Source organism: Halyomorpha halys, unplaced genomic scaffold, assembly GCF_000696795.3.
Source record: "Halyomorpha halys isolate HHAL.00 unplaced genomic scaffold, Hhal_1.1 Scaffold612.1, whole genome shotgun sequence".
Taxonomy (NCBI): domain Eukaryota; kingdom Metazoa; phylum Arthropoda; class Insecta; order Hemiptera; family Pentatomidae; genus Halyomorpha; species Halyomorpha halys.
This window is the reverse complement of record NW_027114055.1, coordinates 279,975-290,924: the sequence shown is the minus strand read 5'-3', so window position 1 is coordinate 290,924 and position 10,950 is coordinate 279,975. Positions and strand designations below refer to the sequence as shown.

The window sequence follows — 10,950 nt, the reverse complement described above, 5'->3', positions numbered from 1 at the left end:
ATATTTTGATGAATAAAGGTGATTATTTGAAAATATTTATTTATTTATAATTTCCCCCAAAAAAACGACAGGACTTTTTGAATGACCTGGTATTATTGTAATTGAAGTTCAATTATGGGTTTTTGTGTGATCTGGGAAGTATGATTATTTTAAGAGAGGTGTTGTTTGAAGGTGACTCCTAGGGTTTTTATTGTGAAGGAGAAACAAATTAGTTGTTAAGGAAAAGTAATGGAAGGAATAAAGGAGGCGCTTGGAACCAATAAAAATGGCCTTAGTTTTTTCAGCATTGAATATTAAAATGTTGTTTAATGCCTATGCATTAATGCTATCTATATCTTCTTGTATCCTTTAGTTGGCCTCAAGCACCTCGAAGGGACGGAAGGATATGTAGATTTTGAGATTGCTACTGTAAAAGAAGAAAAGGGTTGGTGAAAGTGAGGACCCCTGAGGAATAGAAGCAATAGTATAGAAGAGGGGGAGAGGAAGGAGATTTGTTTGGAATGATCTCTGTTTGTGAATGAGGGGACAAGAAGGAGAGGAACCAGTTCAAGACACTGTTTGATATAGAAAGGTTTTGAAGTTTAGTGAGGATGATCTCATGGTTAAATGAGTCAAAGGTTTTGGAAAAATCAAAAAGAACTGGTATTAAAGTTTGCTGATTGTCTATGGAGGTCTTACAAAATTTTCAATAAAGCAGATTGTGTGGAATGTTGGGAATGAAAACTGGATTAGATAGGGTTAAGTAGAGTTTTTTTGCTCGAGAAAATTATTAAGTTGGGAGTGGACTAATCTTTCAAGTGGCTTGGAATAATTAGATAGAATGGATATTGGTTGGAAGTCAGAAACTGAAGGAGAAGGTACTTTGTTTGATGGTTGGACCAAGACTTTCGGCTTTGGAAGAATGGAATTTTGAAGGGAGAAGTTATAAATGTGGAGGACAGAAAGAATGACGGGAAGACAAAGTTTGATAATCTTCACAGGAATTCGGTCAGGCCGTAATGATTAGTTCTGAACCTGAGGACTGTAGAGATTAGGTTATCTGGGGAAACATTTAAGAAATAAAAGTTGTTTGGATTAAATGGGGTTTAAGGGATGTGATAAGATGAAAAGTCGTATAGATGTAGAAGGAAGAGGAGGACCAAAGATCCAGTCGTCCGGATTGACTGGGTAATATAAAATAATGCCAAGAGCTGGGTAATGCTCAATTGAGTCGGATCAGTGATGCTGAGATAAAGTTCCTACATTCAGCAACAGGAAAAACAAGATGAAACTGCGATTCCTGCGTACAGGAACAAAAGGATTTGGTAATGATGAGAGGTACCTCCATTAAATATAATCATGAAAAATAGACAATTTAAATGGTTTGGCCATGTTTGTTGAATGGGTGAAGTGTGAGAACCCAGAATGAAAATCAAAGTCATTCTGTCTACTGGTAAAAGATCACATAGCCACCCAAGGATTTACTATCAGAAATACAACTGGAGGACTAGGTAGATAATGAAGCAAGGGACAGAGAAGACTGGCAGCATTGGATTTAGGCCCTTCTGTGCCATGAATGGCTTGAAAAGGAAGAGAAAGAAGAATGCTCAATATATCAATGATCAATGGTACAGTAAATATACACGAGCTCAACCAAAACCTTGATGGGACGATTGTGTTGTCTGACATTGATGATATGTGTTCTGATGGGGTTCATTAGAAATATTAGCCTAGTCATTTTGGGTTACAAAAGAGAATAATTTTGATTTTCAGGTGTGTTGGATTTATTGACCCTCTTAAAAAAATCCAAGTTTTACCTCCCTTGTTAGTTTGACCTCCCTATTTTGCATTTTCCGATTAAAACAAATTGTCCCCAATTACTCACTTCAAGTGTATTTTAGGCAAAACGTTTAGACCAATTTTAAATGTTATTAATTTCCTTACAAATTACAATCTATAACATGGTGAACAGTTCAGAACAGAAAATTTGTAAATATGTAAAAAAGTTTAATGTCACTTGTTTTACCTATATATATTATAAATCAATGGTACTCGCCCCAGGGTCTCCTTTCCTTGGTAACAACCGCAAATAGGCGAGTCAGGGTGCCCTGAGAAACTAGCTTCTGACTATATGGCTGTTAGTTTATTACCAGCTTCTCCTAAATTATCATATCAAGAAACTTTTTTCCTTGGTATTGCTCTTTTGGGGTGTGGGCAAGATGGAAATTAGATTTCAAAGGATCTCTTAATAAAATTAATAAACCAAATTTTAATGACTAGTAACTAATTTACTTTAAAGAGTTATACTTCATTACTATGACAGTAATTTTTTGAATAATTGATGGAGCTTCAGTTTTTCATTATTTAATTCAGTAAAAAAGTGTTTAATTTTACAATTATATATTGTTCTATTACCTATATTAGATATTATGTATCTGTGATTCATTTTTCAGAAAGAAGAGATGGATGAAAGTTGTAAAACTCATAGGAAACAATCTTTACGTGAATTAAGATGTCTTAATTCTTACAGACATGATAATATTCTTCCATTATATGGATACAGTATTGGTGGTTCTCATGATTGCTTAGTCTATCAGTATATGACAAATGGCTCTTTAGAAGATAGATTACTATGCAGAGTAAGTATGTTCTGAATTTATGTCAAATTTGATTTGTTACATGAAGTAGTGGAGTAATCCCTAAAGTATTCAGAGTTCGTTGTAAATGTGAACAGGGCAGTATTATTACAACTAGGCCCTGGCCTAGGGCTGTGCAGTACCAGGGAGTGCAAACTAAAAAAAAAAGTATTTGTTTAAAAATAACAAAGTCTTTTTTTTCATTAGTGATGTTACTATGCAATTAAATTAAAACTGTTATCTTAAAAATTATTTCTTGTGGAAAATGGCCGTACCCATCATTACTCCTCCCCTGATAGGTATGAATATGGAGTGAAAAAACTCTTAGGCCTAGGAGTATCTAAGTATTAAATCTGACATTGAATGTGAAATGTGTGAATGATGTGCTGGAGCAGCATAATCATGGTGAAGGAACCATGAACTGATTCTAGAATTCGGATGAAGTTTTTTTGTGGAGGGGCTTGCTCCATTTTAGAAAGATATTCCTTGATGTACCATTTTCCTGTGATAATCTTCTGTATTTCTAGCACCACTCCCTCTACAATGCCCCTATCACTAAAATATACCATCACTATTGTTTTCTTTACAAATCTGAATTTATAGACAGACATTGAGGTATCCTCACCTTCATACACCCACACTTTTCTCTGAGCTTTAGTGTGGGAGATCTCTTAGAAGCATATCATTGTAGTAAAGCAAAGTTATTCATCTCCTGTCATTATACTATTTATTTTTCCAGTTTAGAACTTTTTCTGTATTTCACTGCACCACGAGACACGACTCGCCTGTGAGGTCTGGTGAGCAAGCAGCACAATCCTAACATTGAATTACTTGGTGTAAGGATTAATTTATGAGTCCTAGCTCTTTGAGGTCTAGTATTTTCATCTGTATTTATATATTTCATCAGTATATGCATCGTGATCTTTGCTGATACTGTCTATTCTTTTGTCCATGTGAAGATTAATTTGTATATTAAAGTCTGAAAACAAAACATTTGCTAGCCTTTGGTAAATGATTTCATCAAGCCTGGAAAATTAAATATTGGGCCTGCACAGTTTTAGACTTTTGATTCTCCTCATCATGTGAGTGTCCAAAGGAAACACAACCCTATCTTACCTTGCTGTACTTTGTAAGTTACATATCTCTGATGACCCATTTCATATATGTCTTGTTTCAGTGTGATCTCATGTACTGTCTTTCCAGTTGTCCCGAGCAGGTCTCCTTTAAAAAAAATATCTTCATATTCCCTCTTAAGCCTCTGCCTCCAGTCCTCAGCCTGATTAATTGCTCCGACCCGAGCGCTCTCTCTCTGAAATCTAATAACTCTCCAAGGGGTCTCTTCGTCAGCCTGAATCTGATTTAGGATGCTCCTATTGACTCTGCAGACGACTGCTTCTTTTAAAGCCTCCGCATCTTCACTATCGAGCAGACTTTCGATAGACTGCTTCAATTCGGCTTATTAGTCGGTCACCCCCTTTTATGAAGTGACTCAATTCTCCTGTTTCTCCGGTAAATCGTTCGAGGTCAGAAACAGCCTTCCTCAAGTTTTGGGCAGTTGATGTGCGTACTTTTACCCACTCAAGTGGCGTGGGCTCCCACTAGAGAAACTTCCGGTAGTGGAGCAAGCTCAGGGGGTGGGTTTTGAACCCCATTTTGATTTAAAGCTTCCAAGTTCAAGACTGCTTGTCTAACGATACCATTGCCATTAGCAGCCATTATTTTTAAAAAAATGAGAGAATAGAAAAAAAATTGAAAGCTGAGAAAACTATGATAAAAAAAAAATCTTCTTTAAAGTAAATATTACTCTGGTATTTAAAGTCCCGGGTTTCGGCACCAGTTAAGTATTGGTGAAAGCAAAATGTCAAAAAAAGAGAAGAAGGAATAAGATCTAACACACTTGAACTGCTGTAAAATACTAGCTTTATTGTGTTCACTACATCTCTTATATACCTTCAATCAGCTGATCCCCTCAGTCAGCTGACATCGAAATAACAGCTGACTCAGACTGTAACTTATATATATATTTCTAAGTTATATTTACAGGGTGTGTGATATAAATCTTAATAGCTAACTGAGCTGAAGAAAGTTCAACGGGTCGTGCGGTAGAATTTGAACCTCTGTGACGTGTTAGGGGAGGTCAAAATGGGAACGATTGTATATCGCTGTTTGGGGTCCAACATGAGTAAGGAATCCCTGCGCTATGAGGGACCATTCCGGGTGACTACAATCAGAGAACACAATGTGGTAACTATTGAAGGCTTACAGGAACCGAAGAAGAAGTGAACGGTTTATGTTGAACAGCTAAGGTACCCAGCGATAGCAGCTTTGTAGGCACCTGGGATCCCTCCTCGTCAAAACCGAAGCAGAAGTTTTTTTTTGTTGTTTTTGTATATATTTTATTTATTTGTTTTGTTTCACTAGGATGTACATAGCTATGGAAATTGTGTGTAGTGAGTTGGTGGAAGATACAGTGATTAGTGTAGGTTGTAAATAAGAAGTTGTGTAAATTGAGTGGATAAGATTCTAATTTGACTTAGTACATATTTTTGTTTAATATTTTGTCGGAAATTTCTCTTTTGTGATTTTTTAAAATTTTATTACTTGCTTTGTTTTTGAGTTTACGAGGAATTGTAAACTGGCTGGGGGGAGTTATATTAACAGGGTCTGTAATATAAATCTTAATACCTAACTCCCTCTGTCAACAACTCGAGAATGTATAAATATAGGATTACTGGATAGAATAAACCAGTCTATTATCAGCAACCATGAGTGTATTTTCTCGTTCCTTATTTCCTATTTTTTTTTTTTTTTTTTTAGTTCAGAACCCGCTATCACGTATCTTATATGTATAACTAAGTGAAAAACTATTGACTCATCATTATATTTGTTTTATACTTCTCTTTTATTTACTTTTTAATTTTTATTACTTCTCTTTTTCATTATGTATTTAATTATTTTTCTATTTCTCGTCTATATTTTTTGCTGTACATCTTATTTTTATTTTCTTTAATTTACTTAGTTCATTTTTGTAAAACTTTTCACATATTTTTAAATCATTTTTTTTAGCCTCACCTTAGTTTACTTTTATTTCATGTCATCTTATTATCTTATTCTGTAACATATTTTTAGTTGTTTGTATCATTTTTTAGCCCTGATAAAGCTCTGTAAAATAGGTGATAATGGCCCATAATAAATAGTTTCTTTACTACTTAATTTTTTTTTTTTTTTTACTGCACCATCTTCCTTTTATTGAAAATTTCTATGTTTTGCCTATTGGTCTGTTGCCATATGGATTTTGAATTTGCTGAATTGTTTTTCATTGATTCTATGATTTCTTACATCCTAAAAAATTATTATGACCGAAAAGCTAGCACCTTTTTTTGGCTTAAGTGACTGGTCGACTTATATTATCTATAAAATCTATTGATATCATTCCATATTACCAAGGTGTTTTGGTATGTATATATTTATTAGTAGCTGATATGACTGTAGAATATTTATTGATAGTACCGTTTTTGGTATTTCCATGTGAATTTATTGACTACTTTCCAATAGGAATTTTAATTTTCTTATAAATTATTCATTTTTTGTATATACCACCCTCATTATTTTTTAATATTGCTAATTTATATAGTTTTATCAGATTTAAGGTGCCTTTAGATAATTGGACCAGACTATATAATTCGGGTAGTGAGTAAAAGTGAGCTGGGAACCCGATTTCTGAATGATTGAGGGAGTGGTGCAATTAGACAACAGGATTTTCATTTAGATAGTTGGAACAGACCAGAAAAAATAGGTGCTCTGCCTCCTCGACCTAACAGAAAATATTGTGTTTGAATCGTGGTGTTCTTGAGCAGATATGGGCAGAGCTACGAGAACAGGTCTGATTTGGAGGAGAGATGGTGGACGTGATTTAGTGTATTCAGAATATGTTTGATATTGATCAGGTAATAAAAGAGTTTACAAAACATACCAATTTCTTAATTGTTGTTTTTATCTAATACTACATTTCACCATTGTTGAGTATGGTTAAATTAAACTAAAATCATGCTAGTTTTCCTTAAAAACCACTTGAATCTCTAAATTTCATTGATTATTACCTAAAATTTAATTTTAATGAAACTGATGTTTGCATTTGTTTTAGGATGATACAAAACCCTTATCTTGGAGTCAGCGTGTTATAATAGCTACAGGAACTGCAAGAGGTTTACAATACCTACATACTATTGGTGATAAACCATTAATTCACGGTGACATAAAAAGGTATCCAAAGTGAATTTAAAATTTTACTTTTCAACAGGTTTGAAATATTGATGTTAGGAGTGAATAATATATTTCTAGTAATAATAAGTTTTATATGGTTTTTAGTAGTTAAGTCTTAAGTAGAGGATGAAGTAAAATTTTAATTTTAATAATCATTGAAGACAATCATTCTTGCTCCTTTGCTACTATTACTTTGATAACTATTACAATGTGCTGAAGTTTAAGGGCTATAAGTATAAGTACTTGATATTCCTACACATGTAATATAGACATTTAGTCCCAGGATTCCTGCAAGCAGGCTCCTTTGGTATGGTGGGTGTTAAAAATTAATTTTTGGTTTAATTGGGTTGAGAGCATTGTTTATAACTGCTAACATCTCTTTGTGGTTTGTTTGTTTTATTAACTTAGCCAATGATGTAAGTTATTACATACCTTAATACCATTCTGAATTCAAATTGGTTATGTTAACATGGTTTGGTCGCATTCTCTGCTTTTGGAAACATTTGGCATTCCATCTGTGGATGGCAGCTAACTTCTTTTCCCCCAATCTAAAAAATTGGGTTTTAGACTCCAAGAAAGTCACTTTAGCTCTATTTTGCATCGTATACTGTTCTTTATGATTTTAGAGAGCCACATGAAAAATTGAGGAATTTTTAAAGAAGGTTTGTCTGCTTGAAATTTTGGCCCAAAAAATGAAGCCTTTGTTTTTAGAATCACCCATATATGTTTTCTTTGAGAAATCATAAATTACTTATTGAATGATACAAGTTAATGAGATTTTTTTTATATATTATTATAATGAAATTTTTTTTTTATTACAGTGCTAATATTTTATTAGACCCCTACCTCGTACCAAAAATAGGAGATTTTGGTTTGGCTAGAGAAGGGCCTCTTCAGCAGTATACTCATGTTAAAGTTAGTAAAGTTCATGGTACCAGACCTTATCTACCAGATGAATTCTTACGAGCTAAAAAGTTTTCAATCAAAGTTGATACTTACAGTTTTGGAGTGGTGAGTTAATTATTAAAAATGTATGTATAACAATTATTTTAAAATATATATATATAGGTTTGATAATACCATGTGTTAAAAGCATTAAACATTAAAAGTATTCTATATTGTATTTAAGAGTCTAGTTTGTAATACACATTCATCTATACCAAAGGGCAAAAAAAAAAAAATAGATTCCTTAACCTTTTGGCTAAGGTTCCTTAAGCAATTATCCAAATAAAATCCTTAAGCTTTTATCCAAGTGAACTTCTTATAGTCTGTAACCCTATTAAACACCAGTGGAAAGAGTTGTCTAGACTCCTAACTTCATCAGAATCATTTTAAGAAAGAATAATTGTTCTCGTAGAAGAATATGAAAGCTATAGAAAATACATGAAGAAGAGATTCTCCTTATTTCAATTAATGGTTTTATGTCAAGGAGCGGTCCTTGTATTGGCTTATTACTGCGTAGGGGAGCATCCCACGGGTGGCGGGCGGATGTAGGGATGGTTGATGAAAATTCTTTGGAAGTTCTTCCTGACCAAGTCTTGTGGACTCACTGACCAATTATAACAGCGACCCCCAGGCTTGCTTGAGGGTATGACATAGGATTGAATCACCCTACTCACAAATTTTTAGTTCACAAAATACCACAGTCATGGATCCTCCAGAGATAAAACACTCATTAACCAGAGGTAAACTAATCCTCCGTTCGGGTCTTCCCAAGATTCATGGGACTATTTGAAAATTAGAAATTTAAGTGTAGAAATATAAAAATTATTAATTCCGATGGTGGGTTAAAATTGGTCGCGAATGGGGTTAAGAAATACAATTTAGATACTGTGGTGCTGCAAGGGGTTCACTGGTCAGGGAAGGAGGGCATGTTAAAGGAAGGAAAGTACACTATTTGATACAGAGGGAGCAGTAATTATTTTTTAGGAACTGGGTTTCTCATTAGGAACAGATTGCTTTCTGCATGGAGGGATTTAAAGTTTTTTAAATTGAACAAGTTTTAAGGATATTAACGAATACTCATGGACATCATCAGATTCACAAACCTGAAATTAAATCAATCATTTCTTTGTACACATTTGAAAAACAATAAAACAATAATAAAAACCTATTTAATCATTATTATTCAAATATTAGTTAAAATATTAAGTTATCTTATATAACAAAAATATCCTATCTCTGCTTGGCTCCATATGTCCCAAATCCATAAATTTTTCTTCATTAATTTTTAACCTATTAGATATTTAAATTATTTCGGGAAACCATTAGCTCTTATATCTTTATCACACTGAAAGATGTAATGGCACACACACACAAAGACAGGCTAGGAAGGTTATGGCTCAAGGTAAGGTACAAGTATGCCTGGTTGGTAGCCGTATACGGGAAAGATTTAGAGTTCCAAAGTGTTTCCGTTGCTGGGAGTATGGACACATAGTTCGGAATTGTGTTGAAAAGGATCTTTGACATTAGGACCTCCTTATGTCGAAACTGTGATCAAGCAGCTCACAAAGCTACTGATTGTGGCCAGAAACCTCAATGCGCATTATGTGCAGGAAAGGAAGATGCTGATCATCCCAGCGGAAGTAGTAATTGTCCAGCTTTCTGTTCAGTATTGAGTAAAAACCATAACGCAAGTTCAACAAAATCGTAGATGAGGATTCTCCAGCTGAATTTGAACCACTGTGAAGCTGCTCAGGATCTCCTTTACTATACTGTATGAGAACAGTACATCGACATCCCCATTATCTGCAAACAATACAAAAATCTGGTTTTTGGACATTCGTTGCTAAGGCGCGGGCGGGGAATGATGTTTCCTGGATGAGTAGGACCTTATCATCTCTTTTCCAGCTCAAGGGTGAACATCTTGAAAAAGGAGACATCGGAGAGTCACCCACGAAGAAAAAAGGATTCTTTGTTTGGATCGCCAAACAACAAACTTCGGTGGATTGTGAGTAAAAAACTTTTAGAGAACCAAGGTTTTGTTTTGTTAGTGTTTGTTTGCTGAAAGATTGTTTACAGCAAGTGTTGGTTTGTCAAATAAGTAGATAAAGAAAATCATCAAAAGAAGATTCTATGAAATTGGTTAGTTTTGTACCTAGATTTAAATAAATTGTAAAAAGAGATATTAATTATTAAATAAATCAAAAATTTGTATCCTTTTTTGTCTCAACACTTTTTATCTTTCACCAGTCCAACATTTCTGCCATTTTAACCATCCTCAAGGACATCTTCAATTATAATTTCTTCCTCACATTAATTTAAAGTTACTTTTGCAGGCTATTCTGCCCAGGTCATTTCCTTTATTATAAGTTAAAAGCCGGATGTTTTCATCAATCTCTTCAATTCCTGCATTCATGAAGGCTTAATTCCGAAACCTTGGGAGAGACAGCACCTTATACTTATTCCAAAGGCTAAGGGAAGACTGGATGACCCATCAAAGTATTGACCAATTTGTTTATTAGATACTATGGGTAAGGAATTCGAGAAAATCCTTTCCCCCAGGTTACATGAGTTCACGGAGGGTGTAAATGGTCTCTGAGGGGCTCAATATGGATTTCATAAAGTCTTCAATGAATTTCGACCCATGATACACCATCCGACCACAAAAAACAGATCACTGAACGTTGTTCTTCTTTGGTGCAAATAGAAAGCGGAGCAGCCATGATTAACAGAAATAACTAAACTAACCTAGCAGCTTGAAATTAGCATCAGCATAAGAACAAATAAACAATTATGCATGATAAATGCAAAGCAACAGTGCTACCAACATAAACTAAAATAAATATCGACTTACCCTCATATATATTGTTGGGGCCAGATCGTGGTCATCCAAGAGACACCCATACACTATGCCTAGAATAAGCTGGGTTGTACAGATAATTAATTTGGGTTTTAAATATTGTGTTGATAGAGGGTAAAAAGAGATAAATAAAAACTGACGCACTGCATATACTAGGTAAGTTAGACACTAACACTGTTATCTCTAATCCAAAGAGGTTCCACTGCAGTAGATAGGAATTACCTCTGCTAGTAGCAACTCACTTAAAGATTCTTACACTACTAAAATACA

At 34.3% G+C, this 10,950-nt stretch overlaps 1 protein-coding gene across 2 annotated transcripts in view; it reads left to right on the top strand.

The window, feature by feature from the left end:
* Positions 1-10,950, top strand: part of LOC106684756 (serine/threonine-protein kinase pelle) — a gene marked incomplete in the record, with an annotated part of 133,213 nt that overhangs the window by 61,598 nt on the left and 60,665 nt on the right. For both annotated transcript variants that reach the window (XM_067051300.1, XM_067051301.1), the window contains 3 exon segments: positions 2,433-2,618; positions 6,760-6,878; positions 7,700-7,889. In XM_067051300.1, coding sequence (XP_066907401.1) covers positions 2,433-2,618; positions 6,760-6,878; positions 7,700-7,889 — 495 coding nt within the window.